Genomic DNA, 15042 nt, shown 5'->3' on the forward strand with positions numbered 1-15042 from the left:
CAAACTAGAATGAAGTGCAATTGCACATCCACTATAGTAGGTGGCAGTGGCTCTCTCATTTTCAAAGAGTGCACAAAAATTCTCAAAATCATTTGTAAGCCATTTGGTTTTAAAGGGTAATGATGTAAGATGATTTTAAAATGGCATTAAAATGTTTTTGGATCATAATTTGTGTTTTTATGTGGTTTAAACTATTAATATAGACAATTATAATCATTTTTAAGGGAGTGGATCAATTACATTAGTAGCAACAGGGTACCAATCCCTGTATACCAATAAATAATAACAAGTATTAATGCACACAAAGAGGAGTCAAGGAGTGCCGGATATCATTTGTGTTGTGTTTCAGGATCGCCTGCGGTTTCGGCGGCGCCCTTTTTGTCTACCTGAACCGACTCATCGTGGAGTGCATGAGGAAGCAGAAGACCATTAACAAGCTCTTGCTGAGGAAGTAAGTATCTCATCCTTTACACGCAATCGAGTGTCACCCTCACACCAGGCCCCTAATTGTTTAACCGGCACAAAGCAGCATGTCGTCCAGACGCCAGGGATTACTCAGCTTTATCAGAGACAGAACCTAATTGTTTTATAACAAGATCATCAATCAACGTAACAACGTGTTTTCAAACTGGGGACTCACGGCAATTTTTAACATCTTAACAGATTTTTAGCGCGAGAGGTCCTAACATGAGGTAATCGTAGATACTGAACAGGCACAGCAGTCACGATTATCCACTACAACAATTTTACTAGCAGTTCAGGGGGGGAATAAATCACTTTTAACACAGTACACACCACAGAATAATCATTTTGAGACGTCTGATAATCTGTCCTCGGCTGACTGATTCAACAATGATTGATTCTCATCAAAGTCGGCAAAAGTCAGATTATCAGATGACTAAAAAATAATCCTGAGTGATGGTGCGGTGTGTGTTCAGTGTGAAAATATTTTTTCCTCAGAAAAAAATGTGAGTTGCCTATCGTTAATGTTAAATCTGTTCAATATTGACGATGTGTATGGTAAACACAGAGCTAGGTCGAACTATGGATTCTGATTGTGTCATGAAACTGCATGATAGCCGTCCAAATCCATAAACACCGATAATCAGGCCATATTTAACCACGTTATCATGCTTCTGATCTAAGTCACCAAAGGCTCGATTATCGGGTGTCTCTAAAAGATTATCCCAAGCGATTGTCCTGTGGTGTGGGTTGTGTTGTGTGTTTTTTTGGGGGGTTTTTTTTGTTTGTTTTTTCTCAGACAAAAAACCCGTGAGTTGCCTATCGTTAATGTTAAACCTGTTCAATATTGACGATGTGTAGGGTAAACACAGAGCTAGGCCGAACTATGGACTCTGATTGTGTCATTAAACTGCATGATAGCCGTCCAAATTCATAAACACCGATAATCAGGCCATATTTAACCATATTATGACTCTTCTGATATGTCATCAAAGGCTCGATTATGTGAGTGAGTGTCTTCCCTCCTTTTTGTGTCATGTTTAATAAATGTCAAACTGGTAAACCTGACACTGGTGTCTCTAAAAATGATCCCAAGCGATTGTCCTGTGGTGTGGGCTATGTTAAGTGATTCCCCCCCTCCCCAATATGCTAAAAAAAATGGGCCAACATGTTCAACATTTATGATTATGTGAGTGGGGATTCATGTGTGTGTGGTGTGCTGTGTTAGTTACTTCGAGTACTGTACACCACTTACTATAATAAGAGCAGGAAGAACACGTGCCCTTTTATTCTCGCCGCATGGTCTCACTCATATTTTAAAAATCAGTGAAATGTTTAAAGTTGGTATGTGTGTACCCCGCTTGCGTCATGTTCACATACGGCAGCCGTGTGTAGACTGGACTTGATTTTAAAAATATTTTTTCTGGAGTTGCATGAATAGAAGCCACATTGAAATCGATTGAGGTTTAAATATGCTGCTGAGGGCTAAAAATTGCGCTCAGTGGCCCCGGACTTGTGCTTAAAATTGGCCTGACGGCGTGTTAATTGGGTCAGTTAGTCTCACACATCACACAGACGCTATTTGTGGACGCTGCTCCCTCACCACCTGCACTTGAAAAATAAAAATCTCACCCCGTCTGGATGCCGATCGCACCCATTAATGACCCCGTAGCCCGTCTCTTCCTGTCAGGCGTTTGGCGTATCCGGCGCTCGTCACCCTGCTGGTGTCCACACTCACGTTCCCGCCGGGCTTCGGGCAGTTCATGGCGGGCCAGGTGAGGATGCCGGTGTTTTGTTTTGTTTTGTTTTTTTTTGTTTTTTTTTTTGAATGATTGATTACCATTTTAAAATGACCTAATATCAACTGCATTGTCAATTGTACAAACATTTGTGCTCAAGGGCTTCATGTTTGATTTATAAAATGGACACATGAAACAAGTCATCGGTAAATGAGGTAAAAAATAAAATGTAAAAAAAGAAAGAAAGAAAAAAGGTATAATTCCATCTGCAGCAAAGTAAGCATTGCAATAAAGGTTAAATAAATGAATAAAATAATGTAATAATGGTAATAATTCATTATCCAATTATTCATTAATTACTTTTCTATGAAATACAGTTATTTAACCCATCATTTAATATAATTAAAATTGTATAAAACTATTTAGATTGATGCGATGTTAATTAATTTCCTTTCATAATCATTGTAGTTCATTTACATATGCATGAAAATTGTATTTATTTAATGCTGAAAAATAGTTTTAATGATCAGTAATAATTCATTCAAATTTTATTTTTGCAATAATTTAACTAATTAACCAATTATTTAGGAAAACCAATTAGACATTTAAGATGGGTGGAAAATTTTAAAATGGTTTATTTGATAATAAAATTATCATTCAGATTTTTTTTTAGGTTTTATTTATCAGTTCAATTTGTAAAGAATCATTTTAATATTTTACTATCATTTCTCTGTTAATTGAACAATTATTTATGCAAATCAGTAAATAAAATTGTGTTAAAAATGTGGATAGATAGTTTAATTTAATAATAAAATAATAATAATAAAAATTAATTAAAAATAATAAAATGATTTATTGCCATTTTACTAACTAGTTTATAATATATAAAAAATATGAAAAATTGGCCAATTATGTATTTTTTTTAATGTTTTTCCCTTACAATCTTGCACCCTATGATGAAAACATGAAATAATAATAATAATAAATAAAAAAAATTCTTTTATTTTTTTTTTTTAGAATACCCAATGTTGTCATTATTGGCCGTTGTATAGAATTTAAAGGACAAAAATGACATTCCATTCCATTTGGGATTGTGGTTGCGACGTTACATAAAATGTGCAAGAATGTGTTTGTGACCTCACTCAGCTGACACAGCACGAGTCGTTGGTGGCGCTGTTCGACAACCGCACGTGGTGCCGCCAGGGTGTGGCCGAGGAGTTTGACTACATCAGCCACCACCACGCCTGGAAGCACCCCCAGGTCAACGTCTTCATCACGCTCGTCCTCTTCATCGTCATGAAGGTGCCTTCCAGATCAACTCTTTTATCTAAAACAGTTCTTAAGTCATTTAAAAGAGAACTCAACATTTGCCCCCACTAGCCTAAAGATGGTATTCTGATTAATGTTACATTTGTGGAATGAGATTTAAGAAGATGAAGCCATCTTTTTTTCTTTTTTTTTTTGCCGTTATATTTCTGTCAACTGCCTTTGGGCTTACAACAGTGCGAACCACAATCAGCTGAACAGTTTTCAGCACCCCCAGAAAACGTTTTTTGTGATATATTTTTTAAGAAAAATACAGCTACATTGTACAATCATAATTAACATACAATAATTGCATTTAAAAAAAAAAGAGTATTATCAAGCTATAACAGTTTATGCATTATTGTTGGGGGTGCTTTGGCCACCAGAGGGCAGAATATTACTTACAGACAAATGTCAGTGAAACAGAAGAAGAGCATTGCAAGTTTTTGGCAGATGATATCATTCAGCTGGTGGACTTTTGTACGACAAAGTTAATGTGGTTTGGATAAATAAATACAATAAGTAAAAATAAAGTAATTAAAAAAAGAGAGAAAAGTAAATAGTAATATAAAATATATAAAATAGAAAAATAAAACAAAGTAAAATAAAGATAATTCTTTATTTTATGTTTAGTTTGAAGGTTAACTTCAACTGTGAGTGGCAATAGCTTCTTGTTTGAACAATTGTTTGAAACCTCAAATTTTTGTTCGCAACTTGAGACAAAAACTCTCCATCTAAAAAGTCAATTTTCCATATGTCCACTCTCAGTTCTGGATGTCGGCCGTGGCCACCACCATGCCCGTCCCGTGTGGGGCCTTCATGCCTGTTTTCCTCATTGGTGAGTCCATGCTTGCGTAAATGATTTTTCTTTCTAACAGGACTTTGAAAAAGCGTCATGTTGTGAACGTGTGCGATTGTTAGGTGCAGCATTTGGCAGACTGGTTGGGGAGATCATGGCTGCCATGTTTCCTGATGGTATCCATGCCGACGGCAGCGTCTATCCCATAGTTCCCGGCGGTTATGCCGTCGTGGGTGAGCATCTTGGAGCTAATTTGGCTTCATAGTCAATTTTCAGGAATCAATTTGCAATCTGCTGCCATTTTTATCACTTCGTCACAGCTTATGGGACGTGACTGATTAAAATTGATCCCGCTTAGGTACAACATTACATCGCGGGCAGACCATAAAGTAGAAAATGCTTTGTAGATAAAATCGCTATGGTCTCAGCACAAAGCTGTCCATCTTTCCCATTTGACCCGGAAAATAACAAAAAAAAAAAAAATGTGTTACTTTCCACAAATATTTGATTTTCTTTTCTTTATTTTTTTGTCTTATTTTTTCCCTTCCTTACGCAGGTGCTGCGGCTCTGTCAGGGGCCGTCACCCACACCGTGTCCACGGCGGTCATCGTCTTCGAGCTGACCGGTCAGATCTCGCACATCCTGCCCGTGATGATCGCGGTGATCCTGGCCAACGCCGTGGCCCAGGCGCTCCAGCCGTCGCTGTACGACTCCATCATCCGCATCAAGAAGCTGCCATATCTTCCCGAGTTGGGCATGGGCCATCACGAGTGAGTCTCCAGGCTGAGTTCTATAAAGTGATCTGGATAGTGAGGTGGCCATTTTGGATAGCTGTTCAGATGTACAGTGTAGTGAGTAATGGTAACTTATCACCCTCCATTTTGAAAAAGTAATCAACAATCTGTGGTCACTAGCAGGAAAGCAGTCTAATTGAGACGTTAACTACGTAGTAAATTAGAGGTAAATTAGAGATTATCAAATTAACCAATTATTTTGATAATCAATGAATCATTTACAGAACATTTTAATTTCAAATGGGTTATATATTAGGGATGTAACGATATTGGCAATATTGTGATATTGAAATTGCCACAATATCGTCGTCATCATGTTCACAATATTTAAAAGGAACACATCTGTTAAAAAAGTCAGATTGATTTCCATTTGTGCAGTTCTATCACCCTCTAGTGGCTAGTTTATTAGTGCAATTTAATTTTCATTAGGGCTGTTTTGTCCTTCTATGTTTAAAAACTATGCTAATTGTTAGATGAAGGGGAACCAAATTTGCTTGTGAAGCGATCAATGTGTGCTTGCATTCGTAAGTAAGTGCCTCAATATTGTTATTGTAGGTGGTTTATATGCATTGCTGTTATGTACAACAGCACAATATTGTGTTTTTTTAGTATGAGCTATTTTTTTTTTTTTACAATATTGTGATCTTATTTAAATATCGTCAACTCCCCCACAATATCGTGATAATTATCGTATCGTGACCTTCATATCTTGATAATATCGTACCGTGATGTTTGAATATCGTTACATCCCTATTATATATACCCTGTACAGTGTACACTAACCCTCTCGTCAGTAAATATTCTCAGATTTCTGCATGCTTTCACGAACAAAATTCCGATAAATGATTAATTGACCGATTAACTAATTTGCTCCACAAAACGTATGAATACATTCTATTTTAAATGTTTTAAGTGCCCCAAACACGTATTCATACTTTTTTTTACTTTACTTTTTTTAATTATTTTTTTATTGTTTTATTTTTTTTATTTTTTTTTAGTGCTAGAGCATACAGAAGGCTTTGATGCAGCCTCTCAACTGCAGTGAACGAGTGAAAAAACTGGTAGTAATTAGAAAAACGGCCAGCAGGTGGCGGAAGAGTAAAAGAGATCAACCAGGGCCATGCTGAAAAAAAGGTCTATTACTCATAATTCTCAACAGATTTGTGAATAATAATGAAAGCTAGCTATATTCTAATGCTAATTGCTGCAAAATGAAAACGGATTGGAATATAGCTTTTTTCCTGATGAAAGAAGAGAATCTTTCTTTTGGTAGGCTCCATGTTTTTATTGGAAAATGAACCAATATTCTGTGGGCCTTGTAAAATCAGTCAAAATCCAATAAAACAGCCGGGTGCGAAGAGGGTTGCTTCAGTGAAAATGGCTGGGAGTGAAAGACTTAATTATCCATCCATCCATTTTCTCTACTCCTCAAAAGGGTCGAAGGATCCAGCTGGGTCCAGCCAGCTGGGTTAGGCTGGAGCCTATCCCAGCTGGCTGCAGGCACTAGGCGAGGTATACCCTGAACTGGTTGCCAGCCAATCGCAGGGCATGAGTTCATTATAATTACTACAATAATGACTTTTTTGGTCTCTCTGGAACTGTTTTACAATGCTTTGTCCTTTAGTATTTATTTAACTTTGCAACAGACTGAAAAATCTGCAAAAGGAAAAGAAAAATCATCCGATTTCATTGGTCAGTTGCTAAAAAAATTCTTATATAGTGATTAGGGAGTAGAGAATGCTAAATCGAAATTCAGATTCCCCTAATCCTTCTGCCACAATATTTTGTTGTGGTCTTTTCCTCGTGTTCTAATCTGGTCTCTTCCCCTGCATGTTGCAGGAAGTATAATATCCGCGTGGAGGACATCATGGTGCGGGACGTGCGCTTCATCACTCTCACCTCATCGTATCGCGAGCTGCAGGAGATGCTGCTGACCGGTCAGCTCAAGACGCTGGCCTTGGTTGAATCTCGAGGTAAGGAAGGACGATAATATTATGCATGTTTCTTTTTGTTTCACAATTTCAATCAATTAAATCAATTTTTTATTTTTTTTTTAAATACACAACTAGTTTTGAAAAGTATAATACTGTAGTTTGTTCAACCATTATTCAAGTTACTGTAAAAGGAGGCTTGGTAACGAAAATTGCTTGCAGTGTCTCTGTTATTATTTCTACATATAAAATTGAGAAATTTTGGTAGAGATTTTAGCACGAATCATTCAAGTTGACTCACAGGATTAGCTTCCACAGTCCAGATCTGGTCCCTGGGTCTTGAGTTGGATACCTACAGTATGTTTGTGGTTGGATTTGTTTACATGTCAACAGTTAAAACTTCAAAAAGGAGCGAGGAGTAAATGGAAACTTTTTTTGTTGTTGTTTTAATTCAAGTTTTTACTTGACAGCCAGAATGTGGACCGGAGCTTTTGGCTGGCATTAGGCTTAGGGTTACCCTCACCCTTTAGAGCGCCCCGTTATTGGCTGTGAGTGCACGCATGACACACAGAGAAATGCAGGATAGCGGGGACGGGAGTAATGTTTGTTTTTTGATTTTAGTCCAACTTGACAGCCATAATGTGTGCCGTAGCTTCTTCAGGCTTGAGTGGCCTCTTTAGAGCGCCTCGTTGTTGCAGTGTAAAAATAATTAGACAACATATTTTCCAGGGACTGTAAGTGTTTTAATGTCATACAAGACCATGTGACATCCCCTTGGCCAATCTCCATCCAGACTCTATGATCCTCCTGGGCTCCATCGAGAAGCTTCAGCTGCAGTCTCTGCTCTCGCTGCAGCTGAGTCGCCAGCGGCGCCTGGCCCACCTGCGCCAGCTGGTCCTGGACAGCGACGCCAACGACAACCTGACCAGCCTCACCAGCCTGACGAGCGACAGCGCCCCCACATCTCCGCGCGGCGCCAACGCTCATCAAGGGGTTCGCTTCCTGGTGAGCACCCAAGAGGTGTGAAGGCGTCCGGGGCGGGGGTTCGAGAGTGAGGGCGGGTCCGGGGGCGGAGCCTGACTCCTGACACGGGTTGGGGAATAGACTTAAGGCACAGCATGTGAGCTGCATGTAGCAGGAGGTAAAGGCACAGATGCAGCATGTGCAACACCGTGGTGGTAAGTGCTTAATGGGTGTAAGCTCGTGATGAATATTACTTATCACAATTATCGTTGTGGCTGTCTTTCAAATGGGTTATTCACTTCATTCTCAGCTTGGTATTGTTGCACCGCAACAAAATTGAAGTATAAATGAACACAATATCAGTTCCAAGATCAAAACAAATGATAGTGACACATATTTTCATCGTCCTGCCAAGTGAGCTAATCTAACATTCAAGACTTCAGTGCTGTTTCTTCTTTCGGTAATTTTGGTCTGTCCTGAACATTGTTTTGAGATATATGACATTGTTTTAACTTTTCCGTAAAATCGCTAACTCATTGCTAACGTGGTGTCACGTTTTTAGAACCAATTTAGCGAAAAGTCAAATATTACTGCAGATAACTAATCACGTAGTTGGTAAACTTTTTATTGCACGCTTCTACGTCTGTACTATAGTGCCCCCAGGTGGCCAAGGTGTTTTCTCCATAAGGAGCAGCACAACGTTCCATTGAATTGATGCAAAAAACGTGGCGAAAACTATTTAATTTCTTTCCATTCTATTTATTATTTTACTGTTTGTTTTTGTAAAGTACAGTATTATAGAGTATTTTTATGATTAAAAAACACATTACAAACATTTATGTGTGTTTTTAAAGGACGCTTGAATGGATTAATTGCATTTCCATTCACTTCAAAGGGGATGATTTGAGATACAAGTGTTTTAGGTTACGAGGAGGACCCAACGGATCAAATGGCCGATGGCGTTTCCTTTTTTTATTTTTATTTTTATTTTTTTAACACAAACTCAGGCAAAGATAATGATGTTTAAATATTCCCTTTACCCAATAAAATGTTCTCTCTGTTGTAAAGTTGAACAATTCCTAGAAAAAAAAAAGTATTGAAAAACAGTTAAATATTCGGCCTATAATTCATATCTTGACTGTTGCAAGCTTTAAGGGACCAAAAATAAAATAGTTTTATTATTATTAGTTGTCCGGGGCCCGAGTTGCTTTCATCCGTATTGTAAAGTGTTCAAATGTCGTGCCAGTTGACATTAACGCGCTTGTCTTGTGTGTCTCTTGTGGTCTGTGCCCTTACCCGTGCTGTCTCCTGTCCATTTGCATGTCCTCCTTTTTTTATGCGTGCATGTGCATGTGCATGTTGTGGGTGTGTGCGCTTCCCTTTTGTTAATTGGTCTTCCGTCCAGATCTCCACAGAGGAGTCGTCCTCCTTCGGCCCGGCCGTCTCCAACGTTCGCCGTCCTCTCAAATCGGCGCTCAAAAGCACGCCGGCCGTCAGCGACGCCGACTCGCCCGATGGTACGTCGCCGCCGCGTGAATCACATCGAGTCTGAAATGGGAAAATCTGATTGTGTCTTTTCCCTCAAAGGCTCTCAGATGCTTTCCTGTGCTGAACGAGACAAGGAGATGCAAGAGGTTAGAACAAAAAAAGTGACAGCGACTCACTTGTTCCACATCTAACCCTGTTTTGAAAAACCAATCCCACTTTGAGACCTTGACTTGAAACCCTAACCTTATTTTGAAACACTAACCCCAATTTTAAACCCTATTTTGAAACTTTGAAACCCTGCTCCTGATTTGAAACCCTTACCCTACTTCAGAACACTAATTTGAAACATTACTCCATGTTTTAAACCTCAATTTGGAGCCTAATTTTAAACCCGAATTTGAAACCCAACCCTATTTTAAAACAGTAATTTCAAACCGTGCTCCTATTTTTAGACCCTAATTTGAGATCCTAACTCTGAGTTCAAACCCTCATTTAAAACCCCACTTCTATTTTAAACCCTAATTTGAAACACTGCTCCTATTTTTAAAACCCCCAATTTGAAACCCTAACTCTACTTTTAAACCCTAATTTGAAATCTGTGGGTTTACCCTAAGGTTAAAGCCCTAATTTGAAACCCTAACCCTAGTTTGAAATCCTAATTTGATGCAATAATCATGAGTAGTACACTATTTTGAAACCCTAATACTAGTTTGAGATCATAATTTGAAACATAACCCTAGTTTAATGCACTATTTTAAAACCCTAACCCTAGTTTGAAACCCTAATTTGAAATAATAATTTTATGAAATCCTACCTTGAAACCCTAACTCTAATTTGAAACTGCTCTCAAACTTTGAGGTCACACACTGTGGCGCAATTTGAGGAGACTTTATTTTTTATTTTTTGACTAAAACTGTCCTTTGTCACTCATGTTGTCTGTCTTGTTGGACAAATGGACAAAACAAAACCTGCGTCCACTATCCTTTGGCCCCTCCCTCCCGGTGGGAAGAGTCCGTCTGGGGCGGTCCCTTGTGAAAGAAGGAAGCCCAAACGTGTGAGGATCTCCATGGCGGTAAGATTGTCTCGTCTGTTGCCTGGTAACCGTTGCCTTGCGGCACACCCGGCCGGCTACTGGAGGACCAAAGTACTTGTGGTGCATGAGCAAAATGCTGGTGTGTGCATATGTGTGTTCTGTCTTTTGCTTCTAGGTGTTTCATCATTCCATCTATTTTCCATAGCACTGATCGTCAGCCAATCACAGGGAACCTACAGTATAGGCATCCAATCAACAGCACTCATATTGAGTTATCATTTACGATTGCATGTCTGTAAGTTTAGTCTTTAGAGTCAATTCGATTCACATATGTAGTTCTTTCTAGTTATGTTTCTTATTAAAGGGACACTTTAATTATTTAGCCATTTTTGACAGTCAAACATTAATATTTTGCCCATAATAAATTTATTTTCATTATTGTTCATGTACAATAAGTACCTTTAAAAACATATTTTGCAACTTGCTGTCGATTGAAAATGACATCACAAGGGCTCAGGTAACCAATCACAGCTCAGCTTGTGAACTTCACATGACCAAACCTAGAAAACAGGTGAGCTGTGATTGGCTACCTGAGCCCTTGTGATGTCATTTTCAGTCGACAGCAAGTTGCAAAATGTGTTTTTAAAGGTACTAATTGTATGTGAAAAATAATGAAAGTATCAAAATAATTATAGACAAAATATTAAATTGTATTGCTATAATGGGCTAAATAAGTGAAGTATCTCTATTGCAGTAATCCTCACTCCTTTACGGGGGTTCCCTCCAAATCACCCCTGCAATAAATTGAACTCCGCAATATAGAAATACCATATTTGAATACTCCCTAGACATAGTGTTTACACCCCTTAATTTATTTTTAATGGCCTTTAAGCACACATTTTAAAACAATATAAACACATTTAAACAATATATTGAAAGAGAGCAAGAGCAATGGAAAAACAATATTGCACAGTGCAACACATTTTGTTTTTCTCTAAACAAATGAACTTGTCATCACGCAATATACATGGAAAATCATCCCAAAGTTATAAACAACTGTCACTTTTTGTAGATATAAAAAGCAGGATTGAAGAGGATTTGACATTCAGTAATCTTCAGCAAGAATTAAGATGAACTGAAATACTTTCTGTTTTAATTCTTATTCTTTTCATTGTGTCAAACAAAATAGCATGCCACCAACTAATGGTCAAGAGTGGAATTACACACAGAAGAAAGTAGTTACAAATTGGACCGTGAAACCGCAACCTGTGCTGGAGTGGGGGTGTCGCTGCATTAGCAATTGTATGTTTGTAATGTGAATATAATTTTTTCATTTTGTTTCATCAGGACTCAACTGAAGTAGAAGACTGCATGAGCCCAACTGAGGTGAGGGGGTTAGGGTTACCCTAACCCGAATAGGTGCTAAATCTAAGATAAATCTATGGTTTTATAATTAGTAGTACTAGTATTAGTTTTGTGTCCTTTCTGGTTTTAGATCACCGAATGGGAAGAACAGCAGCTGGACCAGCCTCTGGATTTTAAGAACTCCAAGATCGACCCTGCTCCATTCCAGCTGGTGGAGCAAACCTCGCTTCATAAGGTGACACCAGCCAACCTAAACTGTGTGGGACTCAGCTTGTTATGTCGCCAACATCATTCTTGTATCTTGTACTCTCTGCAGACCCACACCATCTTCTCTCTCCTGGGCCTGGATCACGCATACGTGACCAGCATGGGCCGTCTGGTCGGTGTCGTCTCTCTCAAAGAGGTTTGTGCTTCTCTTTGGCTGCGTACACACCTAACGATATGTAGCATCAGAACAGATTTTTGAAATGTGAGAACCTAAAAAAAAAAAAAAAGGATATTAGAATGGGTTAACATTTACGATTGGTTGCCCATAACCACTTTCCAAGCAGATTGGGGAAGAAAAGTCACCCTCTACACACCCCACACCACAGAATAATCACTCCAGATTATCTTTTAGACGTCCAATAAAATGGGAAAGGCCCCACATGACAAGACAAAAAAAATCTGTACAATTAATCCACTGACACACCTAAGGATTTGCGATTGTAAATATTGAACAGGTTTAACATTTACGATTGTCGGATCACCTTTTTGATCGGATCTTTGCTGACTTTAATCGGAAGGGGAGTAAAGTGCTAAAATTAAATTTACGATTGTCAGCCACAAGCATGTGGCCAGCACACTGGGGAGGAAAAATCACTCTCGACACACCACGCACCACAGGATAATCAATCATGATTATCTTTCAGAGACATCCAATAAGATGTGGAAGACCCCGACGCACAAGAAAAAATATAAAATAAAAATGCATAACAAATTCACCGACACACATAAGGATTTGCAATCATAAATACTGAACAGGTTTAACATTTATGATTGTTAGATCACCATTTTTAGACACAATCGGGCCTTTGCTGACATTGGTCAGAAGGGAAGTAAAATGTTCAAATTACATTTATGATTGTTGGCCACAACCATTTTGCAAACAGACTGGAGAGGAAAATCACTCTAGACACACCACGCACCACAGGATAATCACTGATGATGAGTTATCCGATAAAATGTGAAAGAACGACCACACATACAAGGGGGAAAAAACCTGCATAATAAATTCACTGATGCACCTAAAGATTTCTGATCGTAAATATTGAACATGTTTAACAATTACGATTGTCGGATCAACTTTTCTAGACACAATGGGATCTTTGCTGACTTTGATCAGAAGGGGATTTAAAATGCTCAAATTAGATTTATGACTCAGGCACAACCACTTCGCAAGTTGATAGGGAAGGGTAAATGACTTAACACTCCACAGACCGGATACTCACACCATCCCACACTCAGGATAATGCTTTACAAAAATCCAATAATCGGGTCAATACTGTCTTTGATCGGAAGAGAGGTAAATTGTGCTGAAAATCGGGCCGCTTATCAGTATGTGTGTTCTTCAGCCTTGTTGTCATGTGACTAAAACCCGTGTCCAGCTCCGCAAGGCCATCGAGGGCTCGGTGACGGTGACCGGCGTGAAAGTGCGCCCCCCGCTGGCCAGTTTCCGTGACAGCGGCAACACCAGCAGCATCTCCGAGGTCACGGAGCTCCACAAGCTGTGCATCCGCCACCGGGGGCTCTCGTTGCCGCGGGAACCCAGACCCCCGGACCAAGTGGAGGAGCAGCCGGACGTGGCGTACCAGGATATGCCCGTCGACGTGTCCAACCCGACCGGCCCGGGCGAGGCCGAGCTCCAGGAGAGCCCCTCGTTCACCGAGGACCAATCGGACTTTACCTTTGACTGCAGCCCCACCCACACTGAGGAATCGCAGCTGGGTTGCGACTTTGAGCCACCGCCGGGACAAATTCCTGAGCCGGACCAATCAGCACGAGGGAGCATGAGTCCTCCGAGTGGGGACCAATCACCACCAGCGTCGGTGAGACAAATCAGTGACGACCAATCAGAGTGATGAAAGTTGACGTTTCTTCCATTTGTAGATATACAGTACCTGTTCCACACTGTACTGTATATATAAAATCAGTGATTCTCAAACTTTTACGTACCGGTGTCACTTTGTCACTACAGTTATGGTGAAATCATCTGGAGTGAGACCCTCTTCCATGATTGCCCGTTGACTGGTACATTTGTAAACAAAAACGTTCACAGCAATGAATGAGTTCAAATGACACAAACATAATTTATTTGAAATTATGATATAATATAATAAGAAGAATATAATATAATTATATTGCAGACCTTCAAGCCTGGCGTCTGCGAAACCCAGTTTCAGAATCACTGATTTTGCCAATTTACTCCAAGTGCCATCCGTATTTGCACACCAGACCAATAGGGGGCAGCGTATTCTATTTTGTTACAATACCTCATGTGGATGTGGTTTTTCATACAGTAGGAATGGGGAACCCATATGGCAGAATATTTAACCTACAAATACTCATAATAAAGAGGTACACCTCAATAAAAGCATTTATTTCACTTATTCAATTCAAAAAGTGAAACTCACTTTTTGTAATTGTTTGGATTTTATTAAAATTTCTTGACAGGGTGAACTTTAGTCAATTTTTGTTTTCTTTGAGTTAAAACATTCAAAATTATGTTTTTAAATTGTGAAAAATTGCACTGACTAGTAAATATGTGAGTTTCACTTTTTAAATGAATCTATATTCCAATTTATTATGATGCAGCTGTAGATATTTTTGGGAACGAATGCTTCAAAATGATTGACATTTATGCAACTTGAAATTTTAACGATAGTAATTCCTACCAATATAAAAATTGCATGAAATGAGTTACATCCTTGCATCATATTTTATATTAAATGGTATGCTTCATTCAGTGTGTAAAAATAAAAAATAAAAAATAAAAAAATAAAAAAATAAACAAAAAAGGGTTCCCCACGCCTGCTTCAAATCACTGACATGAACGTGTTTAGATATATTGGAGTAGGTCTCACGTCTCATGGATGACATCATCATCCCCGTAGTGTTATGGACG

At 39.0% G+C, this 15042-nt stretch overlaps 1 protein-coding gene across 5 annotated transcripts in view; it reads left to right on the top strand.

The window, feature by feature from the left end:
* The window catches only part of LOC144019158 (chloride channel protein 2-like), a 77607-nt gene extending 63519 nt beyond the window's left edge, over positions 1 to 14088 (top strand). For all 5 annotated transcript variants that reach the window (XM_077522035.1, XM_077522027.1, XM_077522052.1 and 2 more), the window contains 15 exons: positions 350 to 451; positions 2135 to 2237; positions 3348 to 3503; positions 4275 to 4344; positions 4428 to 4538; positions 4862 to 5075; positions 6939 to 7072; positions 7824 to 8050; positions 9399 to 9510; positions 9581 to 9627; positions 10491 to 10553; positions 11862 to 11900; positions 12010 to 12114; positions 12196 to 12282; positions 13526 to 14088. In XM_077522035.1, coding sequence (XP_077378161.1) covers positions 350 to 451; positions 2135 to 2237; positions 3348 to 3503; positions 4275 to 4344; positions 4428 to 4538; positions 4862 to 5075; positions 6939 to 7072; positions 7824 to 8050; positions 9399 to 9510; positions 9581 to 9627; positions 10491 to 10553; positions 11862 to 11900; positions 12010 to 12114; positions 12196 to 12282; positions 13526 to 13999 — 2044 coding nt within the window. In that variant the 3' untranslated portion in view covers positions 14000 to 14088. The remainder of the gene's footprint in view (positions 1 to 349; positions 452 to 2134; positions 2238 to 3347; positions 3504 to 4274; positions 4345 to 4427; positions 4539 to 4861; positions 5076 to 6938; positions 7073 to 7823; positions 8051 to 9398; positions 9511 to 9580; positions 9628 to 10490; positions 10554 to 11861; positions 11901 to 12009; positions 12115 to 12195; positions 12283 to 13525) is intronic.
* Positions 14089 to 15042: the final 954 nt, after the last annotated feature.

Source organism: Festucalex cinctus, chromosome 1 (assembly GCF_051991245.1).
Source record: "Festucalex cinctus isolate MCC-2025b chromosome 1, RoL_Fcin_1.0, whole genome shotgun sequence".
NCBI classification, from domain to species: domain Eukaryota; kingdom Metazoa; phylum Chordata; class Actinopteri; order Syngnathiformes; family Syngnathidae; genus Festucalex; species Festucalex cinctus.